Source organism: Limanda limanda, chromosome 3, assembly GCF_963576545.1.
Source record: "Limanda limanda chromosome 3, fLimLim1.1, whole genome shotgun sequence".
NCBI classification, from domain to species: domain Eukaryota; kingdom Metazoa; phylum Chordata; class Actinopteri; order Pleuronectiformes; family Pleuronectidae; genus Limanda; species Limanda limanda.
This window is the reverse complement of record NC_083638.1, coordinates 683,922-707,962: the sequence shown is the minus strand read 5'-3', so window position 1 is coordinate 707,962 and position 24,041 is coordinate 683,922. Positions and strand designations below refer to the sequence as shown.

Genomic DNA, 24,041 nt, shown 5'->3' with positions numbered 1-24,041 from the left:
AACACGACACGTCTGAATCACAGAGAACATCAGATTCCATCCAGAGGAAACCACTCAGCGAGTTTGCAGCAGCACGTTATTTATACACAACAAGGAAATCAATCATCCAATCAGAGGAGGACACAGAAAGACACTTCCTCCACAAGCCTTTCACAATAAAGTGGGTTGGGAACCAAACAGAAACCTTCAGAGTCACACGTTTTAATCATTATTCTAATTGATATAATGACATTGATGTGTTATCGTTATCTGAACATGTCCTCCTGGTGCTGGAGCTCAGGGTCGTCTTCAGGCTTCAGAGCCGAGGACACAACCGCTCTGTTCCCTGCAGCGTCTGGCAGAAGACGTCCAGGACGTGATGAAGAGGAGGGAGACCTCTGCTCAGCACCTTCTCCATGGCTGGTCCCCCTGATGTCCACAGCTTGGTCCTGAGGGACGTCTTGGATCTGAGGGACGTCTTGGATCTGAGGGACGTCTTGGATCTGAGGGACGTCTTGGATCTGAGGGACCTGCTCAGACTTCCTGTTCCCAGCGAGAGGGAAACCAGCAGCAGCAGGAAACCATCACAGGTCAGGAGGCTCCACCAGCTCAGAGCATCTGGGTTTCTTCAGGAGGACAAAGACTGCAGCGGCTTCACCAACTTCACAAACAATTTACTTTAATATTCATTCAACCCTGAAGCTCAAATAAGATATAATATATATATCTTTATATATACATATATATATATATATTTCTCTGTCTGTCGTCAGAGCTGCTCGTTGAGGGAACTGTTGTTTCTCTAGAAGTTGTGAGGTCTCAACCTTCTTTGTACTGAATCGAAAACATTGTGCTTCAGTTTCCAGGTTGAACATGTTTCCTATGATGATGTCATCATACTCCCAGGTTCATATGCTCTCATTTGGTGGGCGTGTCAGAGGTGTCGTCCAATCAGCAGAGAGGAACTTTACTTTTTCTTTAGCTGCCAATAACCAGTTTGATCCAGACTGAAAATCAAGATGGACGACACATCTCCACTTCCTCCACTACGAAGGGCGCCATCTTGTGAATCTGTGTGGTAGCCTTCAACCAATCAGGAGTCAGTCTCAGCTGTCATGTGAAGCTGCTGTCATTACCTCATCAAACTATTATTTCTCAAAACATATTTCCCTAGCTACACTGTCCTCCAGTGGTTATAGCTGGAACTACAGACTTGATTTATTAAAACATAATGACAACTATGTTTTATTTTTATCGCAAACGTATGATTTTAATCTGACAAGCTTTTGAACTCCGTCGTTCTTATGTATTTATTTACTTTGTCTTTTTCCTACTATGTTGTATTTGAGCCTTCAGTCAACAGGATGTAAATATTAAAACAGTCATAAATTTAAAATCAGACAAACAACAGACTTCTGACATCAGTTTATTGTGAAAATGAAATAGAATAAATGTAGTGAGCACACGTACTAATCCAGCTGCAGTCCCACGAACCCCCGAGTTACAAACCTTTGTGTCTTAGAGGTTAAAGGTTAATGGGACGTTTTTCATACAGACTGTACAAAGAAAACATTATAATAAAAACAACATCTCGTCTGAATGTTAAAACTCTACTTCAAATGGAGCTAATTTTGTTTTTAAGAATGTTCAATTCGCTCCGAAACGTATTGTTGCAGAGATTTGAATTTTTCACAGACTTCAAAAGTGGTGAAGAAGAAAAATGGGGGTTCATACACAAACATAAATCTACAGTAACTTCAAAATAAATATCGTACTTTTGCTGGTTGTAAACTGAGAGCGATACTTCTGGAAAACAAGTATCAGTATTTAGTACCTCATTATTTCTATTATTTCAGAACAACCCTGATGATTAAAATGATTAAACATAAAACGTTCAGGGAGAAACCAGCTGCTAAAGAAAAGCCTGGGGGGTGTTTGTTTCTTCTTCTGGATCAAAACCACAAAGAAATCATGAATACAAATTATTATGTACAAAATACTAAAAACATTTCACAAATCATGTATTTAAAAAAGAACAGGTCGATTCTCCAGATGTCCAAATCAGACGTCCCTAAAAAATGTTTCTGTCTTGACAAACGTGAATTCTCTTGTTTTCTGGAAACTGAACTGAACTGACAGAATAAAAGATCTGAGCATGAAGAGAAACGTCATATTTCATATCTCTTCCTCCTTTCACCCACCTTCCCTCGACCGACATGTTCTCCTCTCGTTCCTCCGATCACAAACTTCACAAACGTTTCAGCTTCGCTCTCTAATCCAAAGTTCAAAACCTCTAAATCTCTAAAGTGCTCCAAAGAAACTGGACCGACAATTTCAAAAATAAAAGATGGAAGTGCCTCGAAAGAGGAAGAAGAAAAATCCCAAAACACATTATTTTACATTTAGACAAAATCTCTCACTGAATATCAGGTGGAAAACTCATTATTGTTTCTGCCTCGTTCTTGTTGCAGCTTCAGAACTTTGGCACTTTGGTGTAATCCTCCCTGTGAACGTTCCTGCACAGACACATGGACAAGACCATCCCCAGCAACTGCAACACACAGGTCAAAGGTCACACACTTTATAACAAACACTAACTTACACTTTTTACTCAGATCACTACTATGCACAATAATATTCAACACTTTACATCTATATTTATATCATGGTCACTTATAATGGTTACATTGCAATATTTATATTTTCCTTTATACTATCTTGTAGTATTATTTATATTATGGTCACTTACTTTTTAATTATTTTTTCTGTATCATGGTCACTACTGTTGCAATATTACTTATAATACTTTTGTTTTCATTACAATAACACTTACATCACTCCACTTTCTCCCCAGTACCTGCTTTTGCACAGTGTCTGTTTTGCAGGTTGTTTTTGTTTTTGTTTTCTGTATATTTTTACTCTCATTGTGTGTAGTTTAGTAGTGTATATATTTTGATCTTTCTTTTTTTATTGTGCTTCGACACTGTTATTTAAATTCTGTTTTTCTCTTTTCTGCTGTAACAAGTGAATTTCCCCGTTGTGTGGATAAATAAAGAAATCTAATCTAACAACACTTTATACCGGTTTGAAACATTTCACAAAGCTGTACACTAAAGAAATATCTGACTTACTATTACCACCATTAAATCCTCTCAGGTCTAAAGTGAGTTTCATCACATTTTACTTTTGTAAACAACTCAAAGTTCTTGGTTTTTATTTTAAATGTATTTGTCAATTCTATTCCCTTGCAGTTGCAGCCCCTTGCCAGTAGGAGGTGCTGCATGCTTTCAGAAGGCTTCATTAAAACATCAGAGACAGAAAACACACTCATGACGTCAGCGTACCTCGATGAGCGCCACCGCCAGGCAGATGCCCAGCACTACGCCGATGTTGGTGAGGAGCCAGCTCTCCACGCTGGCAGCACAGCCCTGATGGAGACAGGAGCAGAGGAGCGAGTGAGGAGCGAGCGAGGGAGGAGAGAACATGAGAGAAGAAGAGAAGACGCTGCTCACCACGGCGTAGACGGGCCAGTCGGGCGTCGGCGCCTCACAGAAGCCGCTGCTGGAGAAGTTCCCTGCTGCCAGCGAGATGTTCTGGCAGGAGCAGGGGAACAGCAGCTGGGAGCTGTTGACGATCACCGGGTTCCCGTTCCAGTCCAGATGAGCGTTCCAGCCGCAGCACTCCATCTACACACAGACAGACACACACCATGAGAGCAGCCGGTTCTGAGGGAGCAGCGCTCAGGACCACAGAAGCTGAAGGACTCGGCCTCAAGTTCAAGAAAAACAGTAAAACCACAAAGTCTGTTTCTTTAAATTCAAGAAATAAAAAGTAACAGCAACATTTCTGCAGCGGTTTATTGACTTTTTTCACTTAAAACTCAAATCTAAATATTTCATTTTGCACAAAACTAACTTGAACAATATGAGAATATAGAAACACATCAGAGAGAAATGATTAAACTGAAGTCTGTGACTGGAAACTGCAAAAAACTCCTGAACTCCGAGTTCTGCAGTAACGAGTGAAAACACTTGAAATGTTTTTCCAGTACAAGTGAACTGAAGTAAATTCTCAGCAGCTTGAAACAAACCAGAATAAAGTTGCTCGCTGCTCCAGAAGAAAGGAACAAATAATTATTGGTTTTAGCTCAAATCTCAAACGTTTGAATTGGAGAAAGTTTCATGTTAATAAAAGGACTTCTATCATCCGGGACAGAGGAGGTGGACTCACGCTGGACTGGATGAAGTCCCAGGCCTGCTCCGTGCTGGAGTTGTTCCCGGGGTAGTTGTCCAGAACCTTGGAGACGATCTTGGACATTTCCTCGTTCAACTGGAATAAAAACACGTGGAAACGTTAAAACAAACCAAACAAATGAAAAACTGATCCTGACTGAACCCGCTGCCTCAAACTGATTCTGATGATTCATCCCATTTATTGGCTGTTCATTGTGGTGTTGTCTTTTGTTGTGTGTTCTTGTTATTTTGTGGAGATTTGTGCGTCTCAAGTGGACCAACACACAACTCATGAACATAAAAAACACAAATATGGCTTCATGTGGAGGAGGAGAGGTGTTTTCAGGTTTAAACGACTGATGATTCAAAAGTTAGATGATCCCCCTGTCAGCAGGAGGCAGCTGGGCTAGCTTAGCATAGTTAGCTTAGCATAAAGAACAGAAACGTCCTCTCTAAAAGCTCACTCATGTTTACAATAATAATAATATTTGGTTTAATGTGTAGAGAAAGCAGAGAGTTTGGACAGAGGCATCTGAATGTGTCTCCTCACACTCCACATCCGTCCTCTGGATTCAACCCTCAGACAGAAGAGTCTTCAGGACACGTGGAACCAGAGTCGTGATTCCACGTGAAGTTAAAATCAGTTTCTGGATCTGTTGTTAAATCTTTGCTTTGCAGCTGAATGTTGAGAATCCAGATATATTTGATATCTTTGTTTCCTTCAGCGTGTTTGTCAGCGAGCGGCTCAGAGTCGCTGCAGCAGCTTCCAGCCGACGTCCAGATGAACAGAGTCTGAATTCCTCTGATGCACCATGAAGAAGCTTCGTGCACGGACCTGCAGCTGATCTGAGATCTGCCTTCAAAACCTTGATTCATTGCAGATGCACCAAAGACTTTAAACTGGAGACGAGTGAGTGAGGAAGCACATGTTGGATTTCCTGCAGCGCCGGCGCTTTAAGTCCATAAACCTTCTTTACGTCCATAAACCTTCTTTCCGTCCATAAACCTTCTTTACATCCATAAACCTTCTTTACGTCCATAAACCTTCTTTACGTCCATAAACCTTCTTTACGTCCATAAACCTTCTTTATGTCCATAAACCTTCTTTACGTCCATAAACCTTCTTTACGTCCATAAACCTTCTTTACATTCATAAACCTTCTTTACATCCATAAACCTTCTTTACATCCATAAACCTTCTTTACGTCCATAAACCTTCTTTACGTCCATAAACCTTCTTTACGTCCATAAACCTTCTTTACGTCCATAAACCTTCTTTACGTCCATAAACCTTCTTTACATCCATAAACCTTCTTTACATCCATAAACCTTCTTTACGTCCATAAACCTTCTTTACGTCCATAAACCTTCTTTACATCCATAAACCTTCTTTACATCCATAAACCTTCTTTACGTCCATAAACCTTCTTTACGTCCATAAACCTTCTTTACATCCATAAACCTTCTTTACTGAGCAAAACTGCAACAGCAGCTCGGCTTCTCTTTCATAAATCAAACTCCAGACATGGAAAACATATCAGAAGCTGCATGTCCTTCAGTTAAAGAAAGTAGAACTATGTTCGGATCAGGGCTGTCACCACATCCCAGTATTAATCATAGTATTTATTCGTATCATGTTAACGATCATAATATGGTTTAGTTTGTTCATTATTATTTAAACTTCATGTGCAAAAATGTTCTCGCGCTTGTAAAAAGTATAAACAAGCTTTATCTTGTGCAGGAGATAAATACACAAAACTATTACTTTTAATAATAATCTAATACTATTAACACAAATAATAATTCGATACATTCATGAGGAAATCTGTCTTTGTTTGATCATGGTCTGAAAACACAACCCTGGGACGTGTTGTGTTTTATAAAACAGAAAGATCATAATAATATTGTGATCCTGAATTCTTTGGTCACAATCATATTGATAATATCTGATTGGTTTTTATTTACTGCAAATCCAAATATCTGAAGTCAGTAAAACAGAGGATGAACACCAGGGGGCGATGTTGAGCCCAACGCTGTCGATTAAAACTCTTCAGTCATAGGAACCAACCGTCACCTCGTCATTAGAGCTCAAGAAGAAGAAAAGAGTCAAGTTTCTAAACACACACACACGCACACAATCCAGACACACGCACACGCACACAGACACACACACACACACACACACACACACACACACACACACACACACACACACACACACACACGCACAAACACGGCGTGTTACAACACATCCTGGGCGGGCTCGGAGCTGCAAACTTCCACATTCCAGATGTTCCAGGTGAGACTGACAGGTGTTGTTCTGTCCAGAGACAAGATGGAGGACTAACAAAGAGGAAGTGATGTCACTCACCACGTCCTTCTGGAAGTAGATGAGGGCGCCGGCGGCGATCTGAGCCAGAAGGATCAGCAGGAGGCAGGTGAAGTACTGAGGAGGAGGAAACATCTGGAATCAATACAACATGTACAGCGGTGTGTGTGTGTGTGTGTGAACACCTCAGTGACTCACATGTTCCTTCATTATGAAACACAAAGCTTTCATTAATATAAAATCCCTCAGATGAAACCATCTTCACCTGCTGACCAGTGGAACCACAACACCTGGAGTGTGACTGAGCCGGAAAACTCAGAATCATCCATGAATCCCCACGAATATCATCAGTTCTGACGGATCTCAATAATAAACATTAATAATACAGACGTTGGTTGTTCCTCAGGTGCGGACGCTGGTCACTGAGTGGACGCTCTGACCTCTGACCTCTGGTATCGAACCCGTGTCGCTAGTCACTCACCAGGCCGAGCAGGCAGCGGATCTCGTAAACGGCGCCCAAGCAGCCGAGGAAGCCCATGAGCAGCGAGAAGGATCCGGCTCCGATCAGGAGGTAACAGGCCACCTTCACCGCTGGGGAGTCGTCTGCAGAGGAAGAGGGGAGGAAGAGGAAGAGGAGAGGAAGAGGAGAGGAAGAGGAGAGGAAGAGGAGAGGAAGGGGGGAGGAAGAGGAAGAGGAAGAGGAGAGGAAGAGGAGAGGAGAGGAAGGGGGGAGGAAGAGGAGAGGAAGAGGAGAGGTTTTTTTTGGTTTTTCAAAATCCATTTATTTTCTATTTCCAGGAACAAAAACACTTCTTACGTCAGCCACCAGCTGTACACCGCAACCAAACAAGTTTAATAAATACTACATATAGATTATTTTCGATATATACACACACACACACACACATGTACATACCCACTCACACATCCATACTAACTGTCGTATCTCAAATTACAGGTTAAAAATCAGTTCCCCTTCATCCCCAAGGGTGCATAGAATCCCCGCAACAGCCCATATGCGGCTAAATGTCATCAAATTGTCCATCATTTTGTAGTAGGCGTGTTCTACTCTGAGTCTGGCTTTCAGAAATCCAACCAGCATTGGCGCCGGATGCACGCTACCAGTGTCCAGTGCTTGGTTCCTCCGTGTCAGCCAAATGGCTAGCTTTGCAGAACCAGAGACAAAGTTTACCAGGTTGTGTACAGCTTTTTCCTTTGCAGAATATTTCGGACCATAAATGAACAAACCAAAAGAAAATACCTCTCCCAGGCCCTGAAACCACCCTTTTAACACATTAAAAAGTGCTTCCAGCCGTGGACACTGAACAAATAAATGTTCCAGTGTTTCAGCTTGGGAGCAGAACGTACACCCCTCCCCCAGCTCCGGATCAAGGTGCGCTCTGTATCTGTTTGTAGCTATCGCCCCGTGCACTACCCTCCACTGGAGGTCTGCTGTCCGTTTTTCAATGGGCAGCTTGTACAGGGACCGCCAGCTGCCTTTCGGAGAAGCCTCTGGCTCCAATAGCCTAGTCCACCTCGACTCTCTCATCTCTTCCAGAGAGTGCAAATTACGAACCTTTACACAGGTCTGGTAGACAGACTTTTTTCCCACAGACTGAAAGCTGTCTAGGTGAGGAGTTGGGAAGGACAACAACTGACCACGCCTCTCCTGCCACTCCCCAACAGCTGGGCTGATGAATAAGGAGGGGAAACTGTATTCCGAGTCATCACTCCACTGGTCACACAGAGTATTGTTGCTTGCAAAGACTCTCATGGTTTGTGGCAGAGCGGCACAGACCTCCTCCAACACTTTGTTTATCAGTCTGGTAGAGTTTATATTGCTGTTCGCTCTCAGGGTATCCACCGATGTTGCTGTCATCTTTATCAGATGGCCCAGTTTGGTGCATCCAGCTCGTCTGAGGTTGTCTCTGAGGCTGGCAGACTGCAGTGTTTCCGACCTCATAAAGTCATTGAAGAACAGCGGTTCCTCAAACAGCCACAAACCAGGTGTTTCATTGTTTTCTCTACTGACATGAAAAATCTGCCATGCATCTAACATTGACTTGTAAAACGGGGTCAGCCCGGTGAGATCCATGTCCTCCGTTCTTAAAAGGAAGAGATGTTTGTCGTAGCCCAATCTTCCAGCTCTCCTCAGCAGCAGACGTGCCGCATCAACCCACCTCGGCCCACAGTTGTACAGTAGTCTTTGAGCTGCCCGAAGGCGAAAAGCGGCAATTTTGGACTTGATGTCCACCAGACCCTGTCCTCCTTCCACCACCGGCAGATAGAGGACTGCTGCCCGAACCCAGTGTTTGCCAGACCAGAAGAAATCCAGTATGGCTCTTTGTAGTTCCTCAATTAGTCCTCTCGGTGGCGTCAGAGCCGTAAGCCTGTGCCAGAGAGTCGAGGCAACCAGACTGCCGGCAACCAAAGCTCTTCCCCTATAGGACAGCTGGGGTAGCAACCATTTCCACTTAGACAACCGAGCACACACCTTCTCCTTCACTCCCTCCCAGTTTTTTGTTAGAAACACATCGCTACCCAAAAATACACCCAAAACTCTTAACCCCTCCTTCCCCCACTCAAGACCACCAGGCAGACTTGGTATTGCTTGCCCGCTCCACTGTCCCACCAACAAAGCCTCGCTCTTTTCCCAGTTCACCCGTGCAGAGGAAGCCTTACAATACAGTGACAGTGCTTCTTGTAAAGAGGACACATCTTGTTGATTAGAGACCAACACATTTACATCATCTGCATATGCAGAGACTATGAGGGAGTACTCGGGATCTGGGAAGCCAGGCAGCGAGAGGCCACTGATCTTACCCCTCAACCTGCAAAGCAAAGGCTCTATGGCCAGACTGTATAACTGCCCAGAGATTGGACAGCCTTGTCTTATCCCCCGCTGTACCTGGATTGGTCTGGTCAGCCCTGTCCCCATCTTTATCATGCATTGTGCACCATTATATAATAGGCTGAGCCATGCAATAAACCCATCACCTAGACCAAAAGCTCTTAAAGTGTCAAATAAATAAGAGTGATCTACCCTATCAAAAGCTTTCTCTTGATCCAAAGAAACAATTCCACAATCAAACTCATATTTTTTACATACATCCATAACCTCTCTAATCAGAAAAATATTGTCCATGATTGTCCGATCTGGTATACAGTACGTTTGGTCTCTGTGGACAATCATCTCCAAAATGTTTTTTAGTCTGTTGGCTAAGGCTTTTGAAAGTACCTTGTAGTCTGTGCACAGGAGAGCAACGGGCCTCCAGTTTTTAAGTAAGGCCAAATCTCCTTTCTTTGGCAGCAGGGAGATTACTGCTCGCTGACAAGAGACAGGAAGTGAACCTGTTCTCAAACATTCCAAAAGGACGCCATGTAGGTCCGGACCAATGATGCTCCAGAATCTCCTTAGCAGATCATTGGAGAGACCATCAATCCCTGGCGCTCGTCCTGATGCCATCTGGTTCACCGCTTCTGTCAGCTCCTGCAGAGTTAGCTCAGAGTCGAGGGCAGTTTTCTCCTCTTGGCTAAGCTGGGGTAGTCCCTGCAGCAGCTCCTCACGGGACTCCATGCAGCAACTTTCCTCACCAAACAGGTCGGTGTAAAAAGCTGACGCCTGGCTCCTCATCTCGCCTGGACAGGTGGTTATTCCGCCCCCTGGGAGTCTAATGCAGGTGAGCTGTCTTCTTTGTGCAACTGATCTTTCAAGATCGAAAAAGAAAGCAGTTGGTGCATCCATGTCTGTTAGATGAAGCAGCCGGGACCTCACGAGAGCTCCCTTAACCCTTTCCTGCAGGTATGAGCTCAATTTCAACTTTTTTTCCTTCAGTAGTGTTTGACCTGTGGTGGAATCTGCAACTAAGCCCTCCTCTATGTTTATAATGCTATCCTCCAGTTCTTGAATGACTGCTTTAGCTGTGGCAGTGGAGTATGAGGTGTACTGTTGGCAAAACACACGAATTTGTGCCTTGCCTATCTCCCACCAGAGCTTTAAAGAACTGTAATCTGTTTTTTTATTTTTCCACTGGCGCCAAAACAGCTCAAAAGCTTTACAGAACGCAGTGTCTTGCAGCAGTTTGTTGTTAAAACACCAGTAGGATTTAACCCTCTCCCCTGGTGAAATTACTAACTCTATGCTAACCAGATGATGGTCTGAGAAACCAACCGGGCTAATGATGCTGTCACTTAGTCTGGCTCGAAGGTTTTGGGATATAAGCAACATGTCTAGTCTGGCTGCCGTCACCCTGCTTTCTCTGACCCTCATCCATGTATATTGTCTGGCTATTGGATGCTTTAACCTCCAGGTGTCAACCAGATCTTGCTGTTTAATAAGACTGTTAAGGGTCTGCGCTGACTGGGGGTGAGGTTCTTCACTGGTCCGGTCCTTAGTAAAATCTAGAGTACAATTGAAATCACCTCCGACAATTAGCTGATCCTGCTGATAGTTTTTAAGTTCGTTTTCTAGTAACTTAAAAAAGCGTACTCTCTCTGCACCTTGATTAGGGGCATAGACGTTCACAAAAACCAACACTGTATTTTCTATTTCTGCTTTTACTAATAACAACCGCCCCTTCACTAATTCTGTAACGGATAAGATGGTTGCATTTATTGTTTTGGTGAACATTACAGCTACTCCTGCAATGAAGTTGGAGCCATGGCTTAAGGCATGAGGACCCCTCCACCATAAACCCCAGTCTACTTCATCACTCGATGTTGTGTGTGTTTCCTGCAAAAATAACACATCAATGTGTTTTTGAGCCGAGATCTCTGCTATAACAGCTCTTTTTTTACTTTCTCTTCCCCCGTTAATGTTAAGTGACCCTATTTTTAATTTCCTCATAGAAAAGTCAGAAAAGAAAATAAACAGGAAAAATACAGAAATCAGTGAAGAAGAAAACACCAAGTGATGCATGATTATTTTACAGTGCTCCTCGTCTGTCTCGTTGTTTTTCCTTTAGCCTGTTTCCTCAGGGTTGTCATGTGTTTTTTCAGACGGAAACGTTTCTTCTCGTCGAGCTGATCCAACCCATACTGTCTTTTCAGAAACGCCACCGATCTAATAAATTTTTCTGTATCATCAAAATACTCTTCCACTTTGGCTACTCTCGCATATGTTACGTCAAGAAAGTTGTTTATTTCTTCCAAAGTGTAGAGGGAGATATCTCTAGCTGGGGTCCCAAAAGATGCTACACTCTCTAGGTCTGACTCCTCCTCCATCTCTTCACCTGGGGCCTGACTGGCTGGCAGACTCTGTCCCTCATCGTTGTTCACACAGTGATCTGTGGCACCTGAGGGACCTGCCTCCTCAACATGTGGCATTTCTGCAGCTGCAGACTGGGAGGATTTCTCTAGGTCCTCAGACACACGCAATTTCTTGGACAGACTCTGCCCCTCTGACTTCTCTGCTTCAGGCTGTGAACCGTCCCCCCCACTCACTGCATCACCGCCACTTAAGGCTCTGCCGCGAGTGGGCTTTGACACTCCAGCGCGAGGAGCGTCCTCCGCTGCGGCGCCGGGCGCTGTTTCCGGTTCAGCGCCGGCCGCCGCCCCGGTCCCCGAGCCGCTCGGCTCAGTTTCCGGTTCGGTGCTCGGTGCCGCCCCGGCCCCCGAGCCGCCAGGTGCAGCCGCTGCTTCGGTGCTATGCGCACCTGCCGCCCCTTCGGCAGCGGCAGCGGCAGCCGCCGCATCCTCCGCCCCTTTGGCAGCGGCAACGGTAGCGGCAGCCGCCGCATCCGCCGCCTCCTCAGCAGTGGCAGCGGCAGCCGCCTCCGGGCCGCTGCCACTGCCACCTGCCGCTTCACCGGCCCGCTGGTGGTGCGGACACGAGGAGCGCTTGTGCCCCACATCCCCGCAATCAAAGCACTTAAAGCTCCCGGAGCTGGCGTACACCATGTAGAACCCGTCCCCGTGCTTCACTCTGAAGGAGACCTCCAGAGAGTTCGTGGTGGATGACAGGAACATAAACGCCTGCCGTCTCAGGGACTGTACATGTCTCAATTTGGGATCCTTGCAACCGAGATTTAACGTTCTGAACCCGCTAGAAAATTTACCGAATCTGCTGAGCTCGGATCTTAAGATCTCATTTGAAATAAAAGGCGGAACTCCGGATACCGTGATCCGAGTTGCGGGAACCGACAGCGGGTTCACCTGCACGAAGCCGTCCCTGATAAACACTCCACTGGCAATCAGCTGGTGCACCTGTGGTTCCTCCTTGAGAAATACCACCACCGCTTTGCTCATTCTGGAGGCATAAACTACATTATCATGTCCCACCTGTTCTCCAACAGCCAGCAGGACTTCCTCCACCTTAACGTTGTCCCCCGGCGGGACTATTCTGACTCCCTGCCGGAGTGACGGAGGTGGCGTCTCCGTGGACGCCATTCCTCCAGAGACCCCCGACAAACCCGCGGTCTGTCGTTGCCACTTGAAAACGATAATAAAGAAAAGGCTTACCTTATCATGCAGATAGGAAATGAGAAACAAAAACCAAGGAAATCCCAGTAAACAGGCAAACCCAGTTCAAATTCTCCGCGCCACTCACGCTTCCACCACCACCACTCACTCACACCGGAAACGGAAAGAGAGGAGAGGAGAGGAGAGGAGAGGAGAGGAGAGGAGAGGAGAGGAGAGGAGAGGAGAGGAGAGGAGAGGAGAGGAGAGGAGAGGAAGAGGAAGGGGGGAGGAAGAGGAGAGGAAGGGGGGAGGAAGAGGAGAGGGAGAGGAGAGGAAGGGGGGAGGAAGAGGGGAGGAGAGGAGAGGAGAGGAGAGGAGAGGAGAGGAGAGGAGAGGAGAGGAGAGGAGAGGAGAGGAGAGGAGAGGAGAGGAGAGGGAGAGGAGAGGAAGGGGAAGAGGAAGAGGAGAGGAAGAGGAGAGGAAGAGGAGAGGAAGAGGAAGAGGAAGAGGAAGAGGAGAGGAAGAGGAGAGGAAGAGGAGAGGAAGAGGAAGAGGAAGAGGAAGGGGGGAGGAGAGGAAGGGGGGAGGAAGGGGGGAGGAAGAGGAGAGGAAGAGGAGAGGAGAGGAGAGGAAGAGGAGAGGAGAGGAGAGGAAGGGGGAGGAAGAGGAGAGGAAGAGGAGAGGAAGAGGAAGAGGAGAGGAGAGGAAGAGGGGAGGAGAGGAAGGGGGAGGAAGAGGAGAGGAGAGGACGAGGAGAGGAAGAGGAGAGGAAGAGGGGAGGAGAGGAAGGGGGAGGAAGAGGAGAGGAAGAGGAAGGGGGGAGGAGAGGAAGGGGGGAGGAAGAGGAAGAGGAGAGGAAGAGGAGAGGAAGAGGAGAGGAAGAGGAAGGGGGGAGGAAGAGGAAAGAGAGGAAGAGGAACGAGAGGAAGAGGGAGAGGAGAGGAAGAGGAGAGGAGAGGAGAGGAGAGGAAGGGGGGAGGAAGAGGAGAGGAGAGGAGAGGAGAGGAGAGGAAGAGGAGAGGAGAGGAGAGGAAGAGGAGAGGAAGAGGAAGAGGAAGAGGAAGAGGAAGAGGAAGAGGAAGAGGAGAGGAAGAGGAAGAGGAAGAGGAAGAGGAAGAGGAGAGGAGAGGAAGAGGAGAGGAAGAGGGGAGGAGAGGAAGGGGGGAGGAAGAGGAAGAGGAAGAGGAAGAGGAGAGGAAGAGGAGAGGAAGAGGAAGAGGGAGAGGAAGAGGAGAGGAGAGGGGGGAGGAAGAGGAGAGGAGAGGAGAGGGAGAGGGAGAGGAAGAGGAGAGGAGAGGGGGGATGAAGAGGGGAGGAAGAGGAGAGGAGAGGAAGAGGGGGGGAAGAGGAGAGGAGAGGGGGGAGGAAGAGGAGAGGAGAGGAGAGGAAGAGGGGGGGAAGAGAAGAGGAAGAGGGGAGGAAGAGGAAGAGGAGAGGGAGAGGAGAGGAAGAGGAGAGGTAGAGGAGAGGGAGAGGAGAGGAAGGGGGGAGGAAGAGGAGAGGAAGGGGGGAGGAAGAGGAGAGGAAGGGGGGAGAAAGAGGACAGGAAGAGAGGAAGAGGAAGAGGAGAGGAAGAGGAGAGGAGAGGAAGGGGGGAGAAAGAGGACAGGAAGAGAGGAAGAGGAAGAGGAAGAGGAAAGAGAGGAAGCAGAGGAAGGAGAAGAAGAGGAGAGGAAGAGGAGAGGAAGAGGAGAGGAGAGGAGAGGAGAGGAGAGGAGAGGAGAGGAGAGGAGAGGTTTTTTTGGTTTTTCAAAATCCATTTATTTTCTATTTCCAGGAACAAAAACACTTCTTACGTCAGCCACCAGCTGTACACCGCAACCAAACAAGGTTAATAAATACTACATATAGATTATTTTCGATATATACACACACACACACACACACATGTACATACCCACTCACACATCCATACTAACTGTCGTATCTCAAATTACAGGTTAAAAATCAGTTCCCCTTCATCCCCAAGGGTGCATAGAATCCCCGCAACAGCCCATATGCGGCTAAATGTCATCAAATTGTCCATCATTTTGTAGTAGGCGTGTTCTACTCTGAGTCTGGCTTTCAGAAATCCAACCAGCATTGGCGCCGGATGCACGCTACCAGTGTCCAGTGCTTGGTTCCTCCGTGTCAGCCAAATGGCTAGCTTTGCAGAACCAGAGACAAAGTTTACCAGGTTGTGTACAGCTTTTTCCTTTGCAGAATATTTCGGACCATAAATGAACAAACCAAAAGAAAATACCTCTCCCAGGCCCCGAAACCACCCTTTCAACACATTAAAAAGTGCTTCCAGCCGTGGACACTGAACAAATAAATGTTCCAGTGTTTCAGCTTGGGAGCAGAACGTACACCCCTCCCCCAGCTCCGGATCAAGGTGCGCTCTGTATCTGTTTGTAGCTATCGCCCCGTGCACTAACCTCCACTGGAGGTCTGCTGTCCGTTTTTCAATGGGCAGCTTGTACAAGGCCCGCCAGCTGCCTTTCGGAGAAGCCTCTGGCTCCAATAGCCCAGTCCACCTCGACTCTCTAATCTCTTCCAGAGAGTGCAAATTACGAACCTTTACACAGGTCTGGTAGACAGACTTTTTTCCCACAGTCTGAAAGCTGTCTAGGTGAGGAGTTGGGAAGGACAACAACTGACCACGCCTCTCCTGCCACTCCCCAACAGCTGGGCTGATGAATAAGGAGGGGAAACTGTATTCCGAGTCATCACTCCACTGGTCACACAGAGTATTGTTGCTTGCAAAGACTCTCATGGTTTGTGGCAGGGCGGCACAGACCTCCTCCAACACTTTGTTTATCAGTCTGGTAGAGTTGATATTGCTGTTCGCTCTCAGGGTATCCACCGATGTTGCTGTCATCTTTATCAGATGGCCCAGTTTGGTGCATCCAGCTCGTCTGAGGTTGTCTCTGAGGCTGGCAGACTGCAGTGTTTCCGACCTCATAAAGTCATTGAAGAACAGCGGTTCCTCAAACAGCCACAAACCAGGTGTTTCATTGTTTTCTCTACTGACATGAAAAATCTGCCATGCATCTAACATTGATTTGTAGAACGGGGTCAGCCCGGTGAGATCCATGTCCTCCGTTCTTAAAAGGAAGAGATGTTTGTCGTAGCCCAATCTTCCAGCTCTCCTCAGCAGCAGACTAGCCGCATCAACCCACCTCGGCCCACAGTTGTACAGTAGTCTTTGAGCTGCCCGAAGGCGAAAAGCGGCAATTTTGGACTTGATGTCCACCAGTCCCTGTCCTCCTTCCACCACCGGCAGATAGAGGACTGCTGCCCGAACCCAGTGTTTGCCAGACCAGAAGAAATCCAGTATGGCTCTTTGTAGTTCCTCAATTAGTCCTCTCGGTGGCGTCAGAGCCGTAAGCCTGTGCCAGAGAGTCGAGGCAACCAGACTGCCGGCAACCAAAGCTCTTCCCCTATAGGACAGCTGGGGTAGCAACCATTTCCACTTAGACAACCGAGCACACACCTTCTCCTTCACTCCCTCCCAGTTTTTTGTTAGAAACACATCGCTACCCAAAAATACACCCAAAACTCTTAACCCCTCCTTCCCCCACTCAAGACCACCAGGCAGACTTGGTATTGCTTGCCCTCTCCACTGTCCCACCAACAAAGCCTCGCTCTTTTCCCAGTTCACCCGTGCAGAGGAAGCCTTACAATACAGTGACAGTGCTTCTTGTAAAGAAGAAACATCTTGTTGATTAGAGACCAACACATTTACATCATCTGCATATGCAGAGACTATGAGGGAGTACTCGGGATCTGGGAAGCCAGGCAGCGAGAGGCCACTGATCTTACCCCTCAACCTGCAAAGCAAAGGCTCTATGGCCAGACTGTATAACTGCCCAGAGATTGGACAGCCTTGTCTTATCCCCCGCTGTACCTGGATTGGTCTGGTCAGCCCTGTCCCCATCTTTATCATGCATTGTGCACCATTATATAATAGGCTGAGCCATGCAATAAACCCATCACCTAAACCAAAAGCTCTTAAAGTGTCAAATAAATAAGAGTGATCTACCCTATCAAAAGCTTTCTCTTGATCCAAAGAAACAATTCCACAATCAAACTCATATTTTTTACATACATCCATAACATCTCTTATCAGAAAAATATTGTCCATGATTGTCCGATCTGGTATACAGTACGTTTGGTCTCTGCGGACAATCATCTCCAAAATGTTTTTTAGTCTGTTGGCTAAGGCTTTTGAAAGTACCTTGTAGTCTGTGCACAGGAGAGCAACGGGCCTCCAGTTTTTAAGTAAGGCCAAATCTCCTTTCTTTGGCAGCAGGGAGATTACTGCTCGCTGACAAGAGACAGGAAGTGAACCTGTTCTCAAACATTCCAAAAGGACGCCATGTAGGTCCGGACCAATGATGCTCCAGAATCTCCTTAGCAGATCATTGGAGAGACCATCAATCCCTGGCGCTCGTCCTGATGCCATCTGGTTCACCGCTTCTGTCAGCTCCTGCAGAGTTAGCTCAGAGTCGAGGGCAGTTTTCTCCTCTTGGCTAAGCTGGGGTAGTCCCTGCAGCAGCTCCTCACGGGACTCCATGCAGCAACTTTCCTCACCAAACAGGTCGATGTAAAAAGCTGACGCCTGGCTCCTCATCTCGCCTGGACAGGTGGTTATTCCGCCCCCTGGGAGTCTAATGCAGGTGAGCTGTCTTCTTTGTGCAACTGATCTTTCAAGATCGAAAAAGAAAGCAGTTGGTGCATCCATGTCTGTTAGATGAAGCAGCCGGGACCTCACGAGAGCTCCCTTAACCCTCTCCTGCAGGTATGAGCTCAATTTCAACTTTTTTTCCTTCAGTAGTGTTTGACCTGTGGTGGAATCTGCAACTAAGCCCTCCTCTATGTTTATAATGCTAGCCTCCAGTTCTTGAATGACTGCTTTAGCTGTGGCAGTGGAGTATGAGGTGTACTGTTGGCAAAACACACGAATTTGTGCCTTGCCTATCTCCCACCAGAGCTTTAAAGAACTGTAATCTGTTTTTTTATTTTTCCACTGGCGCCAAAACAGCTCAAAAGCTTTACAGAACGCAGTGTCTTGCAGCAGTTTGTTGTTAAAACACCAGTAAGATTTAACCCTCTCCCCTGGTGAAATTACTAACTCTATGCTAACCAGATGATGGTCTGAGAAACCAACCGGGCTAATGATGCTGTCACTTAGTCTGGCTCGAAGGTTTTGGGATATAAGCAACATGTCTAGTCTGGCTGCCGTCACCCTGTTTTCTCTGACCCTCATCCATGTATATTGTCTGGCTGTTGGATGCTTTAACCTCCAGGTGTCAACCAGATCTTGCTGTTTAATAAGACTGTTAAGGGTCTGCGCTGACTGGGGGTGAGGTTCTTCACTGGTCCGGTCCTTAGTAAAATCTAGAGTACAATTGAAATCACCTCCGACAATTAGCTGATCCTGCTGATAGTTTTTAAGTTCGTTTTCTAGTAACTTAAAAAAGCGTACTCTCTCTGCACCTTGATTAGGGGCATAGACATTCACAAAAACCAACACTGTATTTTCTATTTCTGCTTTTACTAATAACAACCGCCCCTTCACTAATTCTGTAACGGATAAGATGGTTGCATTTATTGTTTTGGTGAACATTACAGCTACTCCTGCAATGAAGTTGGAGCCATGGCTTAAGGCATGAGGACCCCTCCACCATAAACCCCAGTCTACTTCATCACTCGATGTTGTGTGTGTTTCCTGCAAAAATAACACATCAATGTGTTTTTGAGCCGAGATCTCTGCTATAACAGCTCTTTTTTTACTTTCTCTTCCCCCGTTAATGTTAAGTGACCCTATTTTTAATTTCCTCATAGAAAAGTCAGAAAAGAAAATAAACAGGAAAAATACAGAAATCAGTGAAGAAGAAAACACCAAGTGATGCATGATTATTTTACAGTGCTCCTCGTCTGTCTCGTTGTTTTTCCTTTAGCCTGTTTCCTCAGGGTTGTCATGTGTTTTTTCAGACGGAAACGTTTCTTCTCGTCGAGCTGATCCAACCCATACTGTCTTTTCAGAAACGCCACCGATCTAATAAATTTTTCTGTATCATCAAAATACTCTTCCACTTTGGCTACTCTCGCATAGGTTACGTCAAGAAAGTTGTTTATTTCTTCCAAAGTGTAGAGGGAGATATCTCTAGCTGGGGTCCCAAAAGATGCTACACTCTCTAGGTCTGACTCCTCCTCCATCTCTTCACCTGGGGCCTGACTGGCTGGCAGACTCTGTCCCTCATCGTTGTTCACACAGTGATCTGTGGCACCTGAGGGACCTGCCTCCTCAACATGTGGCATTTCTGCAGCTGCAGACTGGGAGGATTTCTCTAGGTCCTCAGACACACGCAATTTCTTGGACAGACTCTGCCCCTCTGACTTCTCTGCTTCAGGCTGTGAACCGTCCCCCCCACTCACTGCATCACCGCCACTTAAGGCTCTGCCGCGAGTGGGCTTTGACACTCCAGCGCGAGGAGCGTCCTCCGCTGCGGCGCCGGGCGCTGTTTCCGGTTCAGCGCCGGCCGCCGCCCCGGTCCCCGAGCCGCTCGGCTCAGTTTCCGGTTCGGTGCTCGGTGCCGCCGCGGCCCCCGAGCCGCCAGGTGTAGCCGCTGCTTCGGTGCTATGCGCACCTGCCGCCCCTTCGGCAGCGGCAGCGGCAGCCGCCGCATCCTCCGCCCCTTTGGCAGCGGCAACGGCAGCGACAGCCGCCGCATCCGCCGCCTCCTCAGCAGTGGCAGCGGCAGCCGCCTCCGGGCCGCTGCCACTGCCACCTGCCGCTTCACCGGCCCGCTGATGGTGCGGACACGAGGAGCGCTTGTGCCCCACATCCCCGCAATCAAAGCACTTAAAGCTCCCGGAGCTGGCGTACACCATGTAGAACCCGTCCCCGTGCTTCACTCTGAAGGAGACCTCCAGAGAGTTCGTGGTGGATGACAGGAACATAAACGCCTGCCGTCTCAGGGACTGTACATGTCTCAATTTGGGATCCTTGCAACCGAGATTTAACGTTCTGAACCCGCTAGAAAATTTACCGAATCTGCTGAGCTCGGATCTTAAGATCTCATTTGAAATAAAAGGCGGAACTCCGGATACCGTGATCCGAGTTGCGGGAACCGACAGCGGGTTCACCTGCACGAAGCCGTCCCTGATAAACACTCCACTGGCAATCAGCTGGTGCACCTGTGGTTCCTCCTTGAGAAATACCACCACCGCTTTGCTCATTCTGGAGGCATAAACTACATTATCATGTCCCACCTGTTCTCCAACAGCCAGCAGGACTTCCTCCACCTTAACGTTGTCCCCCGGCGGGACTATTCTGACTCCCTGCCGGAGTGACGGAGGTGGCGTCTCCGTGGACGCCATTCCTCCAGAGACCCCCGACAAACCCGCGGTCTGTCGTTGCCACTTGAAAACGATAATAAAGAAAAGGCTTACCTTATCATGCAGATAGGAAATGAGAAACAAAAACCAAGGAAATCCCAGTAAACAGGCAAACCCAGTTCAAATTCTCCGCGCCACCCACGCGTCCACCACCACCACTCACTCACACCGGAAACGGAAAGAGAGAGAGGAGAGGAGAGGAGAGGAGAGGAGAGGAGAGGAGAGGAGAGGAGAGGAGAGGAGAGGAGAGGAGAGGAGAGGAGAGGAGAGGAGAGGAGAGGAGAGGAGAGGAGAGGAGAGGAAGAGGAGAGGAAGAGGAGGGGAAGAGGAGAGGAGAGGAAGAGGAAGAGGAGAGGAGAGGAGAGGAGAGGACAGGAAGAGGACAGGAAGAGGAGAGGAAGAGGGGAGGAAGAGGAGAGGAAGAGGAGAGGAAGAGGAGAGGAAGAGTTCAGCTTCTTATCAACACAACATCTCTACAAATAGAGACCACAAACACAACTTACACTTATGTGTGTAACACAAAACCTTGTGACAATCTGAGCTGCTGATGACTGCAACAGTTTGATTATTGTGATGAAGCCACTGGAATAAATCATGAATATTAATATTAAGTTCCTTCATCAAATTAACACAGACGATCAGAGCACGTTAGAGTTTTTCTCTTCATGGTCAAACATGTTGAAAACAAACACAAGATGAGGACAGACACACAACGCAACACAACACAACACAACAGGTGTAGTTCTGCTCCGGGTCCACCGGACAGAGGAGGTCTCTCCTGAGGCTCCTCCCCTCTCTGTGCTGCTCAGTGTGCGACTCTCGTCTGTGACTCAGCTTCAGAGTCACAGCTTCAGGCTGATGTCATCGCTCACATGCTGCAGCTCGTCCAATCACACGCTGAGGTCATGTGACCGCCACACAACAGGCCGCCTCCTTCAATACGTCTCGTTCACGTTCAGACACAAAGCTAAACTGTGCACTGTACTTTAATGCTCCGTGTGACTGCATCTCTGTGAGTGTGTGTCTGTGTGACTCTGTGTGAGTCTGTGTGTGTGTGTGTCTCTGTGTGTGTCTGTGTGTGTCTGTGTGTGTGGTGATGAGTAAGGCAGTGAGCGCACTGGGCTGATGTGATGAATGCTGATGCTGGACGGAGCAGAAAGAGCCCAGTGTCTGAGGGGAGGACACCTGCAGAGGACGAGGGACAAGTGTCCTCAGTGACGCTCACTGTTCACAGTAAACACACAACCACACACACACACACACACAACCACACACACGTCTCCATTACACTGGCTCAATGTCTGTCTCTATATTTCTGTTTCTCCGTGCTTCTCGTCTCTTTCTCTTCTTCATCTTTTCTTTTTCTCTCTCTAACAAACTAAAGTTCATCTTTAATGAAATGTTAAAATCATTGAAATGAATAAATCCAGTTATTTTTATAAAAAACATCAAATGTAGTTTCACTGTAAAATAATAATAATAAAACAATGCTTTCATATTAAAATGTGTCCGTGTGGATGAACTAATTCTGAAGAAATAAAAAGAAACCTCATCTAATAATTAAAACGTGCATCTCTAGTTTTATACTTTGTCCAGTCGCTTATTCTAAGAGTTTCATTTAGACAGAAACTAAAGTCTCTTAGTTCCTGAGAGAACGAAAGAGAAAAGCCTTCGCCAGCTGTTCAACAGCAGCTGGAAACCTTCTGGATCCAGATGTTCTAGAGTCCGTCGGGAAACTGACTTTCCAAAACACAACAAGGCTCCAAGAGGGAAATCCACCTCCGACCTGTAAACCCATAAATCCAGAGGAGCAACAGAAACCAGCTCCAGCCGCTGGACGCACGCTGGAGCTCCACAACACAGGACCAACACCAACTACACAACACAGGACCAACACCAACTACACAACACAGGACCAACACCAACTACACAACACAGGACCAACACCAACTACACAACACAGGACCAACACCAACTACACAACACAGGACCAACACCAACTACACAACACAGGACCAACACCAACTACACAACACAGGGCGAACACCAACTACACAACACAGGAAAAACTGCAACTACACAACACAGGACCAACACCAACTACACAACACAGGACGAACACCAACTACACAACACAGGACCAACACCAACTACACAACACAGGACCAACACCAACTACACAACACAGGACCAACACCAACTACACAACACAGGACCAACACCAACTACACAACACAGGACCAACACCAACTACACAACACAGGACCAACACCAACTACACAACACAGGACCAACACCAACTACACAACACAGGACCAACACCAACTACACAACACAGGACCAACACCAACTACACAACACAGGACCAACACCAACTACACAACACAGGGCGAACACCAACTACACAACACAGGAAAAACTGCAACTACACAACACAGGACCAACACCAACTACACAACACAGGACGAACACCAACTACACAACACAGGACCAACACCAACTACACAACACAGGACCAACACCAACTACACAACACAGGACCAACACCAACTACACAACACAGGACCAACACCAACTACACAACACAGGACCAACACCAACTACACAACACAGGACCAACACCAACTACACAACACAGGACAAACACCAACTACACAACACAGGACCAACACCAACTACACAACACAGGACCAACACCAACTACACAACACAGGACCAACACCAACTACACAACACAGGACCAACACCAACTACACAACACAGGACCAACACCAACTACACAACACAGGACCAACACCAACTCCACAACACAGGACGAACACCAACTACACAACACAGGACCAACACCAACTACACAACACAGGACCAACACCAACTACACAACACAGGACCAACACCAACTCCACAACACAGGACGAACACCAACTACACAACACAGGGCGAACACCAACTACACAACACAGGACCAACACCAACTACACAACACAGGACAAACACCAACTACTCAACACAGGAAAAACTGCAACTACACAACACAGGACGAACACCAACTACACAACACAGGACCAACACCAACTACACAACACAGGGCGAACACCAACTACACAACACAGGAACAACTGCAACTACACAACACAGGACCAACACCAACTACACAACACAGGACGAACACCACCTACACAACACAGGACAAACACCAACTCCACAACACAGGACCAACACCAACTACACAACACAGGGCGAACACCAACTACACAACACAGGACCAACACCAACTACACAACACAGGAGGAACACCAACTACACAACACAGGACCAACACCAACTACACAACACAGGACCAACACCAACTACACAACACAGGACGAACACCAACTACACAACACAGGACAAAGACCACCTACACAACACAGGGCGAACACCAACTACACAACACAGGATGAACACCAACTACACAACACAGGAAAAACTGCAACTACACAACACAGGACAAACACCAACTACACAACACAGGAAAAACTGCAACTACACAACACAGGACGAACACCAACTACACAACACAGGACAAACACCAACTACATAACACAGGACAAACACCAACTACACAACACAGGAAAAACTGCAACTACACAACACAGGGCGAACACCAACTACACAACACAGGACAAACACCAACTACACAACACTCAACTGCTGAAGACTCTTATTCTCACTCT

General features: G+C 47.1%; 1 protein-coding gene across 1 annotated transcript in view; it reads right to left on the bottom strand.

Annotated features, from left to right (window-relative positions):
- Nucleotides 1–1,389: 1,389 nt before the first annotated feature.
- LOC132998494 (CD82 antigen-like) overlaps nt 1,390–24,041 on the bottom strand; it is a 30,840-nt gene continuing 8,188 nt past the window's right edge. Inside the window, exons 4-9 of the mRNA XM_061068174.1 lie at nt 7,022–7,143; nt 6,583–6,657; nt 4,210–4,308; nt 3,492–3,665; nt 3,324–3,407; nt 1,390–2,530 (exon numbers count right to left, since the gene is read on the bottom strand). Coding sequence (XP_060924157.1) covers nt 2,453–2,530; nt 3,324–3,407; nt 3,492–3,665; nt 4,210–4,308; nt 6,583–6,657; nt 7,022–7,143 — 632 coding nt within the window. The 3' untranslated portion in view covers nt 1,390–2,452. The remainder of the gene's footprint in view (nt 2,531–3,323; nt 3,408–3,491; nt 3,666–4,209; nt 4,309–6,582; nt 6,658–7,021; nt 7,144–24,041) is intronic.